This window comes from Delphinapterus leucas, chromosome 9 (assembly GCF_059928025.1).
Source record: "Delphinapterus leucas isolate spDelLeu-1000000601 "Yukka" chromosome 9, BTC_Dleu_Yukka2, whole genome shotgun sequence".
NCBI classification, from domain to species: domain Eukaryota; kingdom Metazoa; phylum Chordata; class Mammalia; order Artiodactyla; family Monodontidae; genus Delphinapterus; species Delphinapterus leucas.
Genome location: NC_143137.1, coordinates 12,514,271 through 12,535,515, shown reverse-complemented (window position 1 = coordinate 12,535,515; position 21,245 = coordinate 12,514,271). Strand labels below are relative to the sequence as shown.

Here is a 21,245-nt window from a genome sequence, read left to right as displayed (position 1 = left end):
TCCCCCAAGGTCCTGACCCAACTGTAGCAGTGCCTAGAGTACCGCTCGAGAAGGCCTCAGAGCAGCACACACTCGTCACGTCCAAGGTAACTCTGTCACACTGCCCCCCACCTGCTCCTCCCTGGTCCCCCCCCGGTGGCCTCACCGTCCTGCCCCCCACCTGCTCCTCCCTGGTCCCCCCCCGGTGGCCTCACCGTCCTGCCCCCCACCTGCTCCTCCCTGGTCCCCCCCCGGTGGCCTCACCGTCCTGCCCCCCACCTGCTCCTCCTTGGTCCCCCCCCGGTGGCCTCACCGTCCTGCCCCCCACCTGCTCCTCCCTGGTCCCCCCCCGGTGGCCTCACCGTCCTGCCCCCCACCTGCTCCTCCCTGGTCCCCCCCCCCCGGTGGCCTCACCGTCCTGCCCCCCACCTGCTCCTCCTTGGTCCCCCCCCGGTGGCCTCACCGTCCTGCCCCCCACCTGCTCCTCCTTGGTCCCCCCCCCGGTGGCCTCACCGTCCTGCCCCCCACCTGCTCCTCCTTGGTCCCCCCCCGGTGGCCTCACCGTCCTGCCCCCCACCTGCTCCTCCTTGGTCCCCCCCGGTGGCCTCACCGTCCTGCCCCCCACCTGCTCCTCCTTGGTCCCCCCCGGTGGCCTCACCGTCCTGCCCCCCACCTGCTCCTCCTTGGTCCCCCCCCGGTGGCCTCACCGTCCTGCCCCCCACCTGCTCCTCCCTGGTCCCCCCCCGGTGGCCTCACCGTCCTGCCCCCCACCTGCTCCTCCCTGGTCCCCCCCCGGTGGCCTCACCGTCCTGCCCCCCACCTGCTCCTCCCTGGTCCCCCCCCGGTGGCCTCACCGTCCTGCCCCCCACCTGCTCCTCCTTGGTCCCCCCCCGGTGGCCTCACCGTCCTGCCCCCCACCTGCTCCTCCCTGGTCCCCCCCCGGTGGCCTCACCGTCCTGCCCCCCACCTGCTCCTCCCTGGTCCCCCCCCCCCGGTGGCCTCACCGTCCTGCCCCCCACCTGCTCCTCCCTGGTCCCCCCCCGGTGGCCTCACCGTCCTCAGCACCCTAGATTCTGCCCCCGTTACCTCACACACATCAGAACCTTACGACCCAGACGCCAGGCTTTGCCAGGTTTCTCTCTTAAACATATCAAGCATCCATCCTCTCTGCTTTAACCCAGACCCTTCTCCCTCACCAGACCACTGACGTGTTACCCGATCCATCTTCCATACCGCCAGAGTCCATATTCTACAATACTAATCCAACCGTGTCACTCCCAGGCTTAAAACCCCTGAAGCCCTGATATGGCTCAATCCCTTCTGGCCTTGGTCAACACTGGAAAGACTGGGGCAGTTTCTGTTGCAGAGAACTTGGGAAGAGTCCCTGACTTTGGCTTCTAGTTACCTCTATAGCACACGACGCCCACTGGAGGGGGAGAAAATATCAAAATGCGCTTTCGAAGTAAGGCAAACTTCCAAAGGATGAGTATCTGTTCCCCAAAGAACTTAATAAACTGAGACATGCAGCCAGCTGGGTGTGTGATCTGAAAAGATTAAAAGGGGGTGGGAGGGGAATAGCTTGTTAGAAATATTGCAAAAAATATTCAATACAGGTGTATGCTAACCACCCCTTCCACTGCCAACAACGACAACAAAAAAAACAAGGTACCACCAAACAGATTCAATAAGGGATGGTTACTTCCACGTAAAATGGTATTTTTCACTTTCAAAGTCTTATCTTTAAACTAGAGGTCCATCATTCAACAGCTCCCCTGATACACCGACGTGTGAGTTTAGGGATCTTATAAACTACTTCAACCGGGGGAAGCGGTACAGAGAAAGCGAAGCTGGACGTAACTTCTGAGAGTCTCTCCGAGGTGACGGACACCTCAGTGAGAACGTTCAGCTCCCAACACGACTGAGCACCGGAAGGAAGAAAAGGATGCGCTGACAGTCCCAGGTGAGACCCCAAGCGTACAGGGACCCGGCTCCCGTGCGAGGTGACGTGTGGGCACAGATGACAGGTTACCCCACGGGGCTCCCTGACACAAGCCCCCGCACCTAAGCCCACCTCCACCTCCTCTCAGTGCTGGATGCGAGGACCCTCAACCCTGAGGGTCGCCTCCCGGACCCCTGCCGCCAAGGCATATCCCGGGGTCAGGAGCTCGAGCTCTGACCCAGGGAAAGCTGGGGGCCTGTCCTGCTCTGCCCTCTACTCACAGGGAAGCCTCGGGAAAGCCAGCCAACATTTCGGGCTCTCTTTCCTCATCTGTAAAATCGGGAGACCACTGTCACATCCTTCATCTGGCTAGAAGGACCATTTGAGAAAAACCGTGTGGAACCCTTAGCACGTGGGAAAAGCCACATGCAGCAGCCACAACTGTCGCCGACGAGACGTGAGGCTTCAAGCCAGGTGCTCTGTGAGCCTTCTGGAAGGTCACTTTCATGCTAAAGCGTCAGAAGGGACACTGCTCTTCACCCGTTCGGGACGCAGGTGAGAGCACTTCTGGAGGCAGGTGCCACCGGCACCAAGGCCGTGCGCTGGGTGTGACACCTGGCAGCCCCCTGGGGCACCCGCCACCCGAGCCCCGGGGTGGCCGCAGCGCTCCACCAGGCCCCCTCCTCCGGACCACCCGGGAGAGGGCTTCCCTATCCAAGGCATCGCCCCGCACCACAGCCACCCCCCGCCCCGTGCCTGCGGAAGGGCTGTTCCCCGAGGGGCCCCGCCTGCCCTCTGCCACTCCTTTGCCACCACGTCCCAGCTCTCCGGGAGGAGGGGCAGCGCGCGACCACGGCTGCTCACCGCGTCCAGTCGCACTGTCTCGTGAAATCCGCGCGTCCTCTGCTTCCCTCCCTTCTCCTGACTCTTCCGCTCAGCCCCCGCCGGCTTCCGCCCGCCAACCAGACACAACAGAGCCAAAGCCCCTCAGGTTCTTCTCAGCGCCCACTCTGCTTATCTTCACGCCCTAAACGTGTGCCTCTCCTGCACGCAGGCCTGGCAGGGTTTTGCCCAATTGTGTCCTGGGCCCTAGAATCCTAGAGTAAACCAGCAGCCCTCAATTCTGCCTGTACTTATTTATTCATTCATTCATGGACACGTGTGCCTTCGGGCAGGAAGCACTTCCCACGTGCTCGCTTTGTGCCCTGAGCTAAGCAGTCTGGCTCCACAATGAACAGGAGGCCAGGCCCTGCCCTGGCACAGGGTACAGGCTGGCGGCAGAGGTGGGCGCACGAGCCCTTAAAGGCCAGGCTGATGCGAGCCGCGATGGGAGGGCAGGGGACTGCAGGAGGGCATGCGGAGGCTGCCCCTCCTGGGCCCGGCGAGGGGCCCTCCTCACTTCGGAGAGAGGCGGCCCCACAGACCGCGCCTCGACCCGTCTCAGGCCCAGCTGCACGGCGCCACCCACATTTCTCCTGCTTTTGCTCCAAGCCGTTTCCCTCCTCGTGGCCTTGCAGCTGCTTCTCTCGACTTGCCCAGTTCCCACCTGTCTTCCCTCTGCCCTTTCATGCCAGCTACGCTCTCCTCTTCCTGTTCTTTCACCATTGCTGGCAAGTCCCTCGGGGTTCACGCTTCGTCCCTCACCTTTCACCTGCAGCCCCCTAGGAAATGCATCTGCTCCTGCGGCTCACTCCCCCCATTTCTGTCTCTCTCCCACTTTCCCATTTCCCTGGGGGAACACTGACCAGCCACCGCTGGGCCTCAGAGAGACTGCGATCCTGCCTTCCTCTCACTTTCCAGGGTTTTTTTTTTTCCCGTCTGTAACAGTCTTAAATCTGACCTCTACTTTATAAGCTTATTTAAAATTTTTCTTTATGTATGTGTTCACTTTGTAAAAAATTCACCAAACTATATACTTAAAATGTCTTAACACGTCGCAGGTGCACAGTGCCAGCGGCCTGAGCGCCAGCTGTGCAGCGCCCCTCCTCCAGCTCCTGCGGTTTTGATAACGTCACCTTTCCCTCTTTGTTACTCCAGCCCCGGGAGCACGTGGCAGGCAGCCTCCAAACCCCCAGGGACGTCCCCACCTATTGGTGTTTATGGCCTTATGCAACCCCCTCTTCCTCTTGAGGAACTTGCTTTTAACCACGAGAATACGGCAACATTGCAGGGCTGTGACTTTCCACGGTTAGGTACAAAGGATCATGACTTCCATCTTGCCAACAGTCTTCTTCACTTGTTGGCTGTGATGAAGCAAGCCATCATGTCGCGGAGAGACCCACTGGGGGCAACAAACAGTCCGCAAGGCGCTCAGTCCAACAGCCCTCAAGGAACTCAATCCTCCCAACAACCACGTGAGCTCAGAAGTGGCTATTTCCCCAGTCAAGCCTTCAGATAAGACCCCAACCTTGACTGCAATCTCATGAGAGACCATGAAGAGGGGACCCAGCTAAGCCACGCCTGGATCCCTGACTCACAGAAACAAATATGTACTGTTTTAAACCATTAATGTGGGGGCAATCCGTGGTGCAGCAACAGGTAACTAATATAGGGTGGTGCCGCTGTCTGTATTTCTGGTGTTTAGGTTATCTTCTTACCTTTCCGTGCCTCTGGTTTTCCAATTCCTGTATTACCAATTCCCTGTACTGAATTAGTTCGAAATATCTGACATAGTTTGTGTTTTCCTAACAAGACCCTAACTGGTACTTATTCAGGTTCAAATTCCATGGCCTAGTATTGAAGAATCTCTACAATCTGATTCCAACCTATTTTTCCAATCCTTTCTGTCCTGGCCAGCTGACATTGAAATTCAATCCCAGTCACTGATAAATAGCTAGCAGAATGTCTAACTCACAGAAGGTGCTGACAAAGTGATGGATCGTGGTCCCCACTGTCGCTCATGCCTTCCCGCAGTCTGAAATTAGCTCCCCTCACTTTCCTCCAGACAAATACTTCAAGGACCAACTCCTCTTGCAAGATGCCTTCCCAGAGTTCTCTAGAACTCATGGCATAATTTCTCTACCAGGGAGCCTGAAATTTCCACTGAAGTATCTTATGACCACCTGTAGGTGGCGGGAGATGGGAAGGGGGAAGTGCAGGATGGAGGAGGGGGCATGGGGGAAAAAGGAGGAGGAGGGGTGATCTTTGTACCCTCCCAACGCCTAACACTTGGCTGGGTGTGTCGTTAATGGTAAATAAACATACTCTAGTATTTACAAAGAAAAAAATACACAATAAAGGAATACCGAAACTACTGTAACTAAGAAACATCTTAACTGCGCAAACGCTTCATCTTTAGTTCAAATGTCTGCCTTTAAACTGCCTGAGGCAATCGCTAGAACCAGGAGTCCACCACCGCCGGCACGGCTCTGCACCATGATTACAGAAGTATTAGAAAGCATGTTAGTTTAAGATAACTTGCCTTATGTTTTAAAAGCATCAAATGCTAGGTTACAATCCTATTCTATCAAAAGCAGACTTTGGGCATCAGCCCAAGACACAATTTCCTTATTCATGAAAACAATAATCAACAACTGCTGTCCCCTGACCTAAGTCCGGGGCTGACCTACCTTCATCTCAGGGTACATGTACCGGTGGATGGAAGGCAGCCAGTAGACAGGGGGCAGGCTGCCACCTCTCCCCGGACTGGCACGGAGCACCCCCTTCTTGTCCTCGTAGAATGCAGCCAGACGAGAGTAATGTCCCGGTGTCTCCAGCTGGTGTCTGCACGACACACACGCACAGTGAGAATGGCTCTTCCCACAGACCTGCCACTCACTCCCTGGCCCCAAGGGAAGTACTACTTTGGTGGGGGGTGGGGAGGGCAAAGGCCTGGATAAACTAAAAGACCCCCTTCTTGAGGTCGCCTAGAACGCCTCCTTTGGTGTTACAGAAGCTTCCTTATGAAAAACTCTAACGTAGGCTCTGAAACTCCCCAACAGTGCTGTGGACGCAATCTCCTCCTCCTGGGAAAGAGGAGGAATTAACAGACTGTAACTAATGTCTATTGTTCTCGAGCAAAGGATGCTTCCCAGAGAAGGGGTAACTTGGAAGACCACAAATTCCCTGCTTGAAAGCTGCTCTTTGTTTAGAAAGCATGCTCGTGTTCTTGCTTTGCCGATACAAAAGAATAAGACGGAAGAGTACCCCTCAACGTCTCAAATAACGGAAAACAATTACTGGATGTCACGAAGGGCTTATAATTTTTGCACCAAGTAATAAAAAGCTCAGAATCTCTTTTATTCCCCAACCTAGGCTGCTCGGGTGGCAGAGACTCGGCTGTGGGTAGTTCTGTCAACTAACCCCCAAATCAAGAAAGCAACATTGAGGCCTTGGAGCATCTGGACAATGGAGAATCCAGTCCTGTCTTCAGGTCAAGCACAGGAGGACCGTGGGTACCATATTGGCACTATGATTACTGACAGCACAATGGGTTGAATTTTAAATGAGGCCATAATCCAGTATCACTGGTGTCTTTATGAAAAGGGGAAATTTGGACGCACGCACACACACACAAACACACACACACACAAGAACACCATGTGAAAATGAAGGCAGAGATCAAAGTGATGCATCTACAAGCCAAGGTAGAGCAAAGACTGCAGAAGACAGGAGAGAGGCAATGAACAGATTCTCTCTCGGAGCCCTGGGGAGAAACCAAGCCTGCTGACACCTTGATTTTAGACTTCTAGCCTCCAGAACTGTAAGATAATACATTTCTGTTGTTCTCGGTCACCGAGTTTTTGGTGCTTTGTTAGAGCAGCGTTAGAAAACGAATACAGGGAGAAATAAAAGGCACTAAAACCTTTTTAGTCCATTTAAATTTCTTTAGAACCCTATAATTTCTATTCTCTTACACTGAAAAAGAATAAAAATATAGCTTTACTGAGCAAGGGGAGGCATCACCAATTACGGTTGGCCCTGGTACAATGATGGCTGAAAGGCAATGATGCCCCCAACCTGTCACTGCCGGCTTCCTCCAAACACTGACACAAACTCAGATTCAAGATTTGCACAGTCCAACCGGTACCCAGCTGCTCCCCAAACATCTCTGCTCCAGAGGGACGTACAGCTCCTCGTGTCAAGGCTACGGCTGCCACTTCTTCCCTGTGAGATCTTGGTCAAGCTACTGAACTTTTCAAAATCTGCTTTTTTTCCCCTCCTTAAAAACACAGATACTAGTAACACCACGATATCATTTTGAGGTGTAAATGGAGTTAAGCAGAAAATGGGCCTCACATATCTCAGCCCCTCACAGAACACTAGGTTCCTTCCTCCCTAGCACATGGGGCAGAGTCTAGCTAGGTGCACAGGGAGGGTTCGGAAACAGTGGGTAAATGGGGAAGATTCAGGCCAAGCCCTGGAAGAGAACTTAGGGCAAATTTACATTTTTTTAAAAAATTAATTATTTTTGGCTGCGTTGGGTCTTCGTTGCTACGCACGAGCTTTCTCTAGTTGCGTTGAGCAGGGGCTACTCTTCCTTGCGTTGCGCGGGCTTCTCATTGTGATCTTACCTACACAGATACATGGATTAAGGAACACAGCCCAAGTATCTATGGAAAGTGCCCAAGAGACATGACAATGTAAAAATGAGAGAGTAACCAGCACAATGTGTGCTACTGACCTGAAGCCACAGGCTCTGGGCCAGATCAAGGATTCCCCTGAAGGACCAGAGACACTGGGGTGCTACGTAAGCCCGCAGCCCCTTCACTGATACAACATAAGCTATGCGTCCATGCTGATGCCCACCGCAACTAACCCTCCCTTCCCCACCACACCAGGCAATAATGCACCCAATGTAAGTATCAGAGATGCCTCTGTACAGCAATTACACTTCATCACTCCTGTGTACTCGTTACTGCTCTGCACCAGTCTGTCTTCTGGCCTTGCAAGTACAGAAGAACAGGCATTCCCACTTGTTGCTGGTGCAGGTACAACATGGTACCACCTTTCTGAAGGGTCACTTGAAATCTGTATCCAATTGTACCCTGTATATACCCTGAAACCCAATGATTCCATTTCTAGGAACGAGGCCTAAAGATCTGTATATGGATATGAACAATCATTTTACCCGTAAGGATACTCATGTTCACGGTGGTGAAAAATAAGAAACCGCCTAAAAGCCCAATAACAGTGAAACAACTGAATAACCTGTAATCCGTCTGTATACTGAGACGCTATGGAACCAGCAAAATGACGACAAGGAGTATCATTATTCATGATCAGTGAAACGTTAACATGCCTTTCGGTTAGAAAATTTAGATACTAAACGACCTCAACATTCTTTTTTTTTTTTTAATTAATGTGTATGTACACATTTATACATGGTAAAAAGACCAGAAGGATATAAATGTTAACAGCAGATATGTCTGGCTAGTGGGATTACGTTCTTTTTTTTTGCAGTACGTGGGCCTCTCACTGTTGTGGCCTCTCCCGTTGAGGAGCACAGGCTCCAGACACGCAGGCTCAGCGGCCATGGCTCACGGGCCCAGCCGCTCCGCGGCGTGTAGGATCTTCCCAGACTGGGGCACGAACCCGCGTCCCCTGCATTGGCAGGCGGACTCTCAACCACTGCGCCACCAGGGAAGCCCAACGTTCTTTTCTTCCCGTTAGCCTTTGTCCATTTTTCAGTTTTCTGCAATAACTCTATGTTAATTTTATATTTAGTCTTTTTAAACTTTTCAATATGGAAAATTTCAAACATAAAGTAGAAAGAAGAGAATAATAGACCCCATTATCCATCACTTAGTTTCAACAATATTTTATCAATATGGTTACATCTATACCCTATCCGCCCGCCCACCCACCACTCTTTTGCCTGAAATGTTGTAAAGCAAATCCCTTATAACGTTTTACCCATAAATATGTCAGCATACATCTCTAACAAAGTCTATTTAAAAAATAACATAACCACCACGGCATTATCTTGCCTAACAAAATAATGTGCCTTAATCCAAACTAATACCCAGTCCACTTTCAAATTATACCAACTGTCTCTGAAATGTTATTTTACAGTAGGTTGTTTGAACATGATCTAAACAAGGTCAAAAATGTGGTTTAAAATTAATCCTTTAAAATTATATAGTAGTTCTCCAATACCTTCTGATTAATAAGAAATAGTCACAGAAAAGACTCTCTAACTAGGGAGATATCGAAGCCAAGAGTTATGGATGAAATACTAACAAATAACGTTAGGAAATCATAAGTAAGAATAAATATAAAACATGGATTCAGTGTTTTCAAAAATCAAGTCTAGCTAATTTATATAAAAGTCATTGCTGCAGTCAAGTATCACCCCTGCCTAGACCTGGGCTTACATCACTACACTTGTTTCTTTTCCTCATACCTTCTCATGCAAGTCCTTCTCTCATGTTATCCTGAGCCCTCTTTAATCACCAAAACCATTCTAGCTATGACTCAGAATCTAGAAGCCATAGGAATATCATCGAACTCAAGGAAGAAAAACATCTGCATGACAAAAAGTAATGTTAAAAGACAAACGACAAAGTGGAAAAAATATCACAAAGAACAAATCTCCATATTACACAAAGAACTCCTAGAAATTAATAAGAAAAAAACAACGATCAAAAAATAATATAGCAAAAAAAAAAATAATAATGTAGCAGGGGCTTCCCTGGTGGCGCAGTGGTTGAGAGTCCGCCTGCCGATGCAGGGGACACGGGTTCGTGCCCCGGTCCGGGAAGATCCCACATGCCGCGGAGCGGCTGGGCCCGTGAGCCATGGCCGCTGAGCCTGCGCGTCCGGAGCCTGTGCTCCGCAGCGGGAGGGGCCGCATCAGTGAGAGGCCCGCGTACCGCAAAAAAAAAAAAAATGTAGCAAAGGCTCGGAACAGTTCACAGAAGAGTAAATATATATGACTCAAGCATGTATGAAGGTGCTCATCCTCACTCCTAAGAAAACTGCGAATTAAAATTATACTCACGTACCATGTTTTACCAATCAGAATGCCAAAAATCCACAAGTTGTATTTTTGTGTGGACAATGCTGTGAGGAAACAGCATTCTCTTGCATTACTGCTGGGCATGTAAAATGGTACAATCTCTATGTAAAGCAATTTGACAATATCTATTAAAATTACAAACACATATGCTCTTTGAATCACCAATTTCATTTCTAGAAATTTAATGTACACATATACTACTCATGTGTGAAATTATACTTGCTCATAGGTATTCAGTGCAGCCTCATAACAGCAAAAGACTGGAAACAACCAAATGTCTATCAGTAAGCAACTTGATAAAGCAAGCATGGTTCTTTTACACAGGGCACGTAACACAACTGTGAGAAACAATGAAGAAGCTCTCCATGTACTAATATGAGAAGATCTCCTAGATATATTGTTGAATGAAAAAGGCAAGGTGCAAACAACATGTATAACATGCCACCTTTTGTATGAAAAGAGGGAAAATAAGAACATACATTTGTATTTGTATATAGACAAACTTTGGAAAGATACATGGGAAATCAACAGTGATTACTGGGATTATTGGATGGATATGGGAACTGGGTGAAGACTTCATTTTATGCCAGTGGTTGAGACTGCCACTCTCTTCTTCCCTTAGTAACAGAACCTTCCAAAATTTAGCTGGTCACATGGCCACCCAGTTAAGGACCCCACTTCCTAGACTGTCTTGCTGCTAGGTGTGGCTAGACACTAAGAATAAGTCAATGAAACGTGGGCCGGAGCGATGTGTCCAATTTCTGGGATTCCTGCGGGTTTCCCGTTCCTGCAAGACCTAGTAATGGTGAATCAACTTTTACCATGTGGGTGAGGACAATACTCTAGCAGATGGCAGGACACAAAACAGAAAGACTTGGGTCCCAGAAATGACCCAGTGGAACAAAGCCATCTACCACACTGGACTACTTCCCTTCCTCTGGGGTGGTCATGCTAGAAAGCTGTACTTCTACCTTGTTTGAGTCACTGTGTTTTGGGTTTCTTTGTTATAGCAACTTAGCCTGGATTTGAGCTAAAGCAGAAAATGATATTAGGAATGATTTACCATAGTATCAAAAACCACACTGTAGCATTGGCTTAGTAGCTAGAAAGGGAAGATCGCTAAAAAACAAACAAACAAACAAAACTTTGCTAGAACTTCAATAACTTGGAAGACAGGCCTTGTATCATCTGAACTTGTAACTTTAAGGGAAGCAGTGAGAAACAGAGCACTGATAGCTCCTTGATGTTTTTAGTTTTTAGTAGTTTTCATCTTACTACTACAACAGCAAGAGGAAAATAAGCAAGACTTGGTCAGTTTGCAAGCAGAAATGGTGGGATATACAGCGTAAGGGTGTACATTCTGAGTTCTGCAATATAAATTAATTGAGGCTTGAAATATTTGCAACCCCATGGGACTGAAAAAACCAATTCCTCTGTACCCAAAAAGCAGGAGATAACCTAGAGAAATGGAAATAAAAACAAAAATAGACAAATGGGACCTAATGAAACTTAAAAGCTTTTGCACAGCAAAAGAAACTATAAACAAGACAAAAAGACAACCCTCAGAATGGGATAAAATATTTGCTAATGAATCAACTGACAAAGGATTAATCTCCAAAATATACAAGCAGCTCATGTAACTCAATATCAAAAAAACAAACACCCCAATCCAAAAATGGGCAGAAGACCTAAATAGACATTTCTCCAAAGAAGATATACAGATTACCAACAAACACATGAAAAGATGCTCAACATCACTAATTACTAGAGAAATACAAATCAAATCCACAATGAGGTATCACCTCACACCAGTCAGAATGGCCATCATCAAAAAATATACAAACAATAAATGCTGGAGAGGGTGTGGAGAAAAGGGAACACTCTTGCACTGTTGGTGGGAATGTAAATTGATACAGCCACTATGGAGAACAGTATGGAGGTTCCTTAAAAGACCCAGCAATCCCACTACTGGGCATATGCCCTGAGAAAACCGTAATTCAAAAAGAGTCAAGTACCACAATGTTCACTGCAGCTCTATTTACAATAGCCAGGACATGGAAGCAACCTAAGTGTCCATGGACAGATGAATGGATAAAGAAGATGTGGCACATACATACAATGGAATATTACTCAGCCATAAAAAGAAACGAAATAGAGTTATTTGTAGTGAGGTGGATGGACCCAGAGTCTGTCATACAGAGTGAAGTAAGTCAGAAAGAGAAAAACAAATACCGTATGCTAAGACATATGTATGGAATCTAAAAAAAAAAAAAACAGGTTCTGAAGAACCTAGCGGCAGGACAGGAATAAAGACGCAGATGTACAGAATGGACTTGAGGACACAGGGAGGCGGAAGGGTAAGCTGGTATGAAGTGAGAGAGTGGCACTGACTTATACATACTACCAAATGGAAAATAGATAGCTAGTGGGAAGCAGCCACATAGCACAGGGAGATCAGCTTAGTGCTTTGTGACCACCTAGAGGGGTGGGATAGGGAGGGTGGGAGGGAGACACAAGAGGGAGGGGATATGGGGATATATGTATACGTATCGCTGATTCACTTTGTTATACAGCAGAAACTAACACACCATTGTAAAGCAATTATACTCCAATAAAGATGTTAAAAAAAACAATGCAGGAGATAAGAATTTCTCTCAAAGTCTCTAAGAAACTCTCCCAGACGTGGGAGTCTGCCCATTTATAAAGCCCAGATTTAGGCTACAGTCTCAAGGTAGTTGCCATTAAAACCAGGGAAAGATAGATAGGCCAAGAACAGTGATCAGTAACTAGGCCACCATCTACTGACTTAAAAACTAAGACCCAGAGGAGATCTTTGGCAGTGGATATTTTTACATGGAATTGAGTGGAAGCAAACAGACCAAGAAGCCTATTCAGTTTTTGAGGGATCTGTATTTTCATATTCTTGTCTACGGCCATACCACCCTGAAATTGCCGGATCTCATCCGTATTGTCATGTTCTTGGCCTATATAAGCAGCTGGCTTCTCAACCCTTAAAGAAATCACTAGACCCCCAAATCCACACCAGCAGGAAACATGTTCCAAAGCCATGCAGCTTTCTCCAATGTTCACCAATGCCTGTTTCAAAAGTGGTTATGGCACAAAATGGATAAAGAACCCTCAGAAGGCAAAGCCAGGAGCCATGGAGGAAAATGGACAAGGAGATTCTAGTCAGCAGAACCAAGGTGTAGCCAGGAGCATACTGCTCTGTGAGGACAAGGGGTCTCTGCCAACCCTACTCAGCAAATTTCATTATTATTATGGACTAACGACCCCTCATATTATTTCTGATTCTTCTTTTTCAAGTGGGAGCTTGTATTGTGGTTCCTTCTCTACTTCTATATTGCATTTGGGAAGTGGGAATGGAGGACGTGACTGTTCTTTCATAGCTTTCCAGGATAAGAGAACCATGTCCTGATTGCCTCAAATCACACAGAAACCCTGGATTTTAGACTAGAAACATTAACCACATGAGGCTCTATGATGTCTCGGGGTGGGAGGAATGTCCTCTGTGTCTGGGAAGAAGAGTACACACGGATACCTAGGTCGCCAGGGGGGGCAAACTGAAGCAGAGGCTGCTAAAATTTCCTCCAAATCCATTCTTCTCTTCTTGCTGTTTGCAACAGGAGTCCCCGAATTTTAACCGGTCACAAGGTCACCCAACTAGAGACTACCTTTCCCAGTGCCCTGTGCTGTCAGGTGTGTCTTTGTGATTGAGGACTTGACAATGGGATATGAGAAGTGATGTATGCAACTTCCGGGCCCTTCATTCCTCCCTACGGGCTGGAATGCAGACATAATAGTGGTGAGCAGCTTCAAACAGGTGAGAAGAACACCTTAGAACACAAAATCACTCTTAGGATATGGCAGAATAATAAGAGAAGCAGCGTGGGCCCTGAATGGTGGGGACAGGAGGCTGCTCACCCTGACCACCCTCCTACTTCTAGAACATTACATGGGGCAGAATCTTCTGTCTTATTTGAGCCAGTGTATTTTGGGGCCTCCGTTATCACCATTTAGCCAGGACTCTAATATAATACCTCCTTATAACTTTTGGCTTTTGAACGACGAGTATGTATTGCCTCCTTGGGAAATTAATTTTTCAAAAGCAGTAATAATTTTTTTAAAGTGTCAAGATCCCAATAAAAATGTTTTTTATTTTAAATTCAATGTTACTTCTGAGACACAAAACTGAGGAAATGTTTCAAATACAGAAAAATATGTATCACAGCTCCAAAATGTAGAGGAGCAGTTAAAACAATTAGAAGCATGCTAACTGCTTAACCACAGGGAATAATCGAGTAAACTAATGAGACAGCTCTAGCACTATAGAGCTATTAAAATAATCATCAAGGGTTTCCCTGGTGGCGCAGTGGTTGAGAGTCCGCCTGCCGATGCAGGGGACACGGGTTCATGCCCCGGTCCGGGAGGATCCCACATGCCGCGGAGCGGCTGGGCCCGTGAGCCATGGCCGCTGAGCCTGCGCGTCCGGAGCCTGTGCTCCGCAACGGGAGAGGCCACAACAGTGAGAGGCCCACGTATCACAAAAGAAGAAAAAAAAAATCATCAAAATGAAAAATATGGAGGACAATGGGGAGAAAACATACACATAACTCGTGTTCCTGAAGAAGGGAAAATGCAGAGGAAAAGTTTAGTATTTTATTGTAGAAAAAAAGGTTCCTGAAATTAAAAATAAATGTCATATCTATAGATAAAAAGGGACAAACTACCCCAGAGAAAAGCTGTTCAGAAACGTCACAGATAAAGAATCTATAGGGATCTAGACAAAAGAGACTTCTCTGAGACAACCAATATCAGAATACTGCTGCACAACATTTACAGCATCCTGAGAGGAAGAAAGAAAAGATTCTAGGATCTTCTACCCAGCCAAGAGTAAAGGTAAAAGACCCATACGATCAAGCATGCGAGATTTCAGAGAAGGCAGCACCCACGATCCTTTCATGAAAAAAAAAAGAAACAAAAGATGCCTGATGGCAAAATCTAACCAACCAAGAAATAAATCAGGAGCTCTGGAACGTAGCAAGCCACAGTTAAGCCTTGGATGTGGTCGTAAACATATAACTGAGACTTAAGAATCATGGGAATTGTGATTACAGAACTAAATGTAATAAATCTCACAGTATATGAAAGTTGAGAAGTAAAGTCGGGGAGGGGTTCTGGGAAGAAGTATAAGATACCTGACTGTCTACAACTAAAAAAAACACAACCTAAAAGCACCAATGATACCTATACAAAGATTTGTGCACTTTATTATATATACATTATTTCTCAATAAGAATGACACTGTATCTTCATGTTTTGCAGTTTTTCTTAACTCTGCAAGAACATTCTAAGAAATAACATATCTTACTGTGAAAAAAATATTAAAGTTTGACAATTCCTTCAGTTTCACTTACTCTTTTTCTGATATTTACAAATAAATATATTTCAAACTAGCCTATTTGATAAAATTAAATCTTCATAAAATATTAATCCTATTTTTGTAAAATTATGTCTATTTTAGAATGGCATTCGCTGAATACTGACAATGGATATCTCACTGGGTGTTAAGATTTGGAAGAATTGTTAAAATTCATTTGTACGTTCACATGAATTTTTCAATAATAAACATTTTTTTCCCACAATTTCATATTCTTTCAAAGATGATGATCAAGATAGATTATATCAAAAATTAAAATAACAATAACTTTTAAACGCATATGATATAAAAGTATGTATGTCGTATGGTGCCAAGTATGTATATATTAAAGTACACACACATGGGACTTCCCTGGTGGCACAGTGGTTAAGATTCCACACTCCCAATGCAGGGGGCCCGGGTTCGATCCCAGGCCAGGGAACTAGATCCCACATGCATGCCGCAACTAAGAGTTCACATGCCACAACTAAGGAGCCCGCCTGCCACAACTAAGACCTGACACAACCAAATAAATAAATAAATATTTTAAAATAAATAAATAAAGTACACACACATGCATACCAGAAGAGAGGCAAATGTGCTAAAATTTTAACAGTGCTTCAGGGCTTAGGGGTAGATTTTCCCTTCAAAATATGAAATAAAGTTAGGTTACTCACAGGATGAAAAAAATATGAAGTAATTAATAGTTTTGCAGCTTCTGTTAAAAATTCCCTTCCTATTACCCCCAATGATAATAATTACCTCCAATAATAAATGATTAGGCTTAAAAAAAAAAAAGTTGAGAGTCTACTTGCCTGGGGCAAGGAGATAATTATTGTGGTTTAAGGTAAGCAAAGATCACGTCAGTGTCAACAAATTAATTCAACAAAATTGATGACAGGGCTTCCCTGGTGGCGCAGTGGTTGAGAGTCTGCCTGCCGATGCAGGGGACACGGGTTCGTGCCCCGGTCCGGGAGGATCCCACATGCCGCGGAGCGGCTGGGCCCGTGAGCCATGGCCGCTGAGCCTGCGCGTCCGGAGCCTGTGCTCCGCAACGGGAGAGGCCACAACAGTGAGAGGCCCGTGTACCGCAAAAAAAAAAAAAAATTGATGACAATATTAATATAAGCTGAAAGCAAAATCTACCCCAACTTTCATTCAAGGATGAAGAATCATTTATGCAGGACGCTGGTTGAAACACGAAGACCACCACCCGAGGTGTGAGACACAGCCATGGATGCTCTTGGTGAGGAATCTGCTGTTCTGATGGACGGCCTTTACTGCTGAGGGCTCATCACAGCACATCACCTGGCAGAGCCCTGCTGCCTCTGCCCTCCCTGCACCCCACCCCGTATGTAAGCCACATACCGAACTTGGTTCTCCAGGAAGTGCATGTACCGGTACAGCAGGGTGTAGGATGGAGAGAGGATGCCCACGGATTTCATCCGGGCGCCACGCTCCAGCTCGCTTTCCACAGGCATGTTGGCGAAGCAGGCCAGGCCAAAGAAGGGCCCCTTTCGGAAATAGCTAAAATAGACCCAATGTGTAGCGTGGCTCGAAATCAGAGAGAGAAATTTCATTTTACTCTGTGTTTTGCCTTTGAGATGCAGTCGCGAACAAAAGACATAACTGCGTCCAGGGCTCTACATGAGAAAACTCAGCCTGAGAAAAACCTTTTTTAGAACCTCAGCGGGACTATCAGCCCAAGCCCCTCAACCTCACAGATGGGACAACCAAGGCTCAAAGAAACTGTGGAACCCGCCAAGGGTCATCCCGCCGGAGGCAGGACTTGATCTCTGCAAAGCCTGCTACTCAGTCGCCCACGACCATGGATACAGCCTTTCTCCTCCTGCATAAAAACTGGCCTGATGGGGGGACCTCTGTTTTATTAGCATAAACTGTGTTGATTCTATCCTCGCTTCCCGAGTCTCTGATATTTTAAATAGAACATTTGACCACAGCTGTCACTCTGTTTCCTTCCCGTTTCTCACACTTATGTCTGTCATGGTTTCAGCCCAATGAGAAGATGAAAGCTACTCCATCACCCTGACATTCTCTCAATTTGCTCCTCACAAGAATCTTAATTACACAGGACTACAAACTGGCCTTGCTTAAAGCTGGAATTTCAAGTTTTAGCACATACATGCCTTAAGTTAACCCAAATGCAACTGAAACTCTATTCCTTTATTAAAGCCAAACCTCAAGCAAGGCCCAATCATTTCTTAGGAAAGGAGAGAGAACCTCTAGGGCAGGAGTTCTTAACATTTTTGGATCATGAAACTCATCGAGAACCTCATGAAAGCTTGGGAACCTCTTGCTAGAAAACTGATATAAAAACACAAACCAGTATATATTTTCAGGATATTTACACACACTTCCTGAAAATGCCCCAATGAGAGCCCTTATTCTCTGGGGGAAAGCACTGAGTGAGAGGAAATGGTACAGAGAAGACTTGCAATCAGCAGTACTTACATGAAATCAGACTGAATTTTATGGGACCCACTGGCCATAGACTTGAACTCAACACCTTCAAGGTCAATATCTTGAGGTAAGCACCATTCCACCATGTTTCCTGTGGGGAAGGAGGGAGGATACAAGTTTAAAAGAGACAAAATCATTCAAAGGGTTTAGTGCAGGGCTAAGTGCACACGGCTTCGGAGTAAATGTACTACTGACTTGACCACCAGCATGCTCAGGTGGCTCATCCCTCCATCGCCTACAGGCCAGCAGAGTTCCTGAGTCATCCCGAGGGCCAGGAGATGGGTGTTGAAGACACCTCCAATCTCTGCCTTCAAATGAACACAGTTCTTCCTAGCGAGGCTGCTGGCTTTGGTTCTCCCATTCTGCTTGGCCACCTCCAAATCTCCTTCCTTTTGCAGCCTCACTTCTAAGTGCATGTTTTGACCCTCCACCCCCATTTCCTCATCTCGTACTCTCTCCTTAACCCCTCGAGATCCTGCTTCCATCTTGCCTTTTTATGGCCACTAATAACTCTGGCAAACCCCCACACTCTTTTTAATTTTTAAATTAATTTTTAATTTAATTTTCATTGATCTCTTTGTGGCATTTGATAATTCCTCAAAAATGTCTCCCCTTTTTCCCTTGACTCCCGTGACAGAAGTACTATTTCGGTTCTTTTCCTTCTTCTCTGATCAAATGTAGCTCTGCTTCCTTCCCTAACTCTTTCTCCTCTCTCCTCAAAATGAGGCTCTTCTCCAAGGTCCAGACACCAGTTCTTTGCCTGAAGAATTTAAGAGCTCATTCACTTATCCCTAATTACTGAGTTTCTACTGAGCTAGATGCTGGAGCTACAAAGTCAAATAAGACACAGTCCCTGACCTCAAACGGACTAGATTCCGGGACAGATACGGAGATGAACAAGGAGACCAGTGATTACAGTTCTGGAGGCTGAGGGTGGTGGTGTGTGGTAAATTCTATGACAGAGGACAACGTGGGATTTTAGAACGTAGCAATCACAAGCAGCCATAAGACTGAGGGAATCAGAGAAGTTCAGAAGTGCAGTGTTTCCTAGAGGCTTGAGAGGATGCTACAGAACATGCCCTACTGTTTTCTTGCATATTCAAAAAGTTTCCAAATAAAAATACTAAGATACTTGTAAGATTTCACTTTAGAACAAACTTCTCATCAACACCTCAAACCCTCATTGCCCAAGCATTAGAAACATCATTAATAATCCCAGACAACCAATGCTTTCAGATAATTGTTCGGGGCATCAGAGGTACCGCATATCAAGTCTACCTGGACACAACCCAGTCTCCGAATGGGGTGGGCATCACAGGGGATCAGCCTATCCTATATTCAGCAGCCTAAGGCACTTTTAAGTAGTTTATTTTCAAAAAAGGACTCATAAACTCAAATAACTAATCAATGGGCTAAAAGAGAAAGCATGAAAAAAGGAATTAAGATTTCACACAACAGAGAGGCCAGAACAATGTTGTATCTGTCAGGGTTAAAGACAAGCAAAAGCAGGCTGCACGCTGAAAGAGGGGCGAACGTGGGGAGAAAGGTAAGGTTTCGCACACCGACTTCCCCCACGTTCCTGTCTTTCCACTAGCATCCCTGTCTACGGTCTCCTCGGTCCAGTGGCTCTCACCCTGTGTTGTGCAACAGGGCACCCAGGAAGCTTACAAAGGTGCTGACCCTCCCCCCAAATCTACACCATCATGGTCTGTGCCGCACGGGTGCTTCCGCTGATGAGCCCCCTGTGCACACGGTCCTAACCCTTCATGATGGCAACAGATGGCCAGCGTAGGAGAGGGGCAGCCTGCCACGGACCCTCTGGCAGACTCTGTCCTCTCGCTTACCTGCTTCTTCTAGTACCTGCTGCCTTGTTCCCCGCCCCCATGCCACTCCATGCAGGGTTCAACTTGCTCTTAGCTCCTTTCCTCTGACCCAGCCTGTCCATGACTACTCAATGACTTGTTAAAACTTTAACGTACCTAAACTTTGTGCTGAGGGATAAGTTCAGAAAAGCGCACAGATCATAGCTCTGCAGCACAATGAGTTCTCCCAGCATGAACATACCTGGGTGAGCAGAGCCCAGACCAAGCAGCAGGACATGAATAGCAAAACAGAAGCCGCTCTCCTGCCCCGTCCGAGTCATCACCCCTCTCTCCAGGCTAACTATTATCCGGACTCCGAACACGATAAATTAGCTTTGCTGTTTTTGAAATTTATAGAAATGCAATCATAGTTTGTATTCGTTTGCGTCTGTCTTCTTTGGCTCAATTTTTTTTTTTTTGCAAGATTCATCCATGTTGATGCATGTAGCAATAATTTCTTCATTTACTACTTCCATCCTATGCATGTAACACAGCTTACTTACCTATTTAACTGTTGGTGCACATTTAGCTTACTTCTTATTTGAAGCTATCACAAAGAGCACTGCTGTGAACAATTCCATACGTGTCATCTGGTGACTACACGTGCGGTAGCTTTGTAACGCATGACCCGGCTGGGCCGATTCACATTTCTCAGAATCCCCATTTGCGTCTGAGACCGGGGAGGCGAAGTGAAGCAGTAGCCATGTTGTGTTTATGTCGGAAGGCCAGTGTGAGGGCATCAGGTAACTCATGGGCGTTGCTGCTTATCTTGCAGGCTCATCACACCTGGGGGGTGGCTGCCAGGCCTGCTGCCGATGGATCCACCTTCCCTGGATCCTCTGTCAGCTTCTCGGACTCCCACCCCAGGCGTGTGCTTAGTTCCATAATAAAGGGCATCAGCTTCATCAGGTCAGGGCACCACGGCATTAGAACAGGAGGCAGTGACACGCTGACCTGGGTTCCCACCCACCCTCATGAGTTCCAGCTTGTTCTCCTTCTTCTCAACTTTACTCTCTCCTTCCTAACTGTCCGCTCAAGAGACTTCAAGCTCCACCATCAGACACAAGGCAACAGCTTTACACAGACTTTCTAACCAGCTCCCACAATTGCACAAGATCAAATCCCTGCAATAAATTCCTTTATTTATCTCCCAGTGGTTCTGTTTCTCTGATTAAACCTTGACTTTGACTGACACAATATGCACACATTTCTGTTGACTACATCCCTAGGAGTGGAACGGCTGTAAAAATGTTTGCATCACTGCAAACTAAGGAAACTTTAATAATCCCCAAAGCAGTGTTTCCCAAAGCTTAGATGACTAGGGCTTCTGCAAAACACAAAATTTGTAAAAAGGGATTTTGGCCAAACAAACTTTGTTTAGGTTAAACAAAGACAGACAAGTTCCTTTACTGCAGAACTTCTCAGAGCCTCTAATGTTTCTCTACATTACGAATCTCTGTGAGATCAAGACCGTGCTAAATGTTTCCAAAATTATTTGGCCAATAGACCTATTTTTAAGGAGCATCTTAAGGGCCAAATTTTATAGAAGGCTTTTTTTTTATTTTAAAAGAAATACCAGTATATTAG

At 46.7% G+C, this 21,245-nt stretch overlaps 1 protein-coding gene across 2 annotated transcripts in view; it reads right to left on the bottom strand.

Moving 5' to 3' along the window:
- The window catches only part of DENND11 (DENN domain containing 11), a 45,019-nt gene that overhangs the window by 5,452 nt on the left and 18,322 nt on the right, over nt 1-21,245 (bottom strand). The window contains exons 2-5 of one of the 2 annotated variants that reach the window (XM_022579450.3): nt 17,788-17,887; nt 16,684-16,842; nt 5,488-5,641; nt 1,385-1,523 (exon numbers count right to left, since the gene is read on the bottom strand). In XM_022579450.3, the coding sequence (XP_022435158.1) occupies nt 1,385-1,523; nt 5,488-5,641; nt 16,684-16,842; nt 17,788-17,887 (552 nt within the window). The remainder of the gene's footprint in view (nt 1-1,384; nt 1,524-5,487; nt 5,642-16,683; nt 16,843-17,787; nt 17,888-21,245) is intronic. The other variant, XM_022579453.3, reaches the window with a different exon arrangement.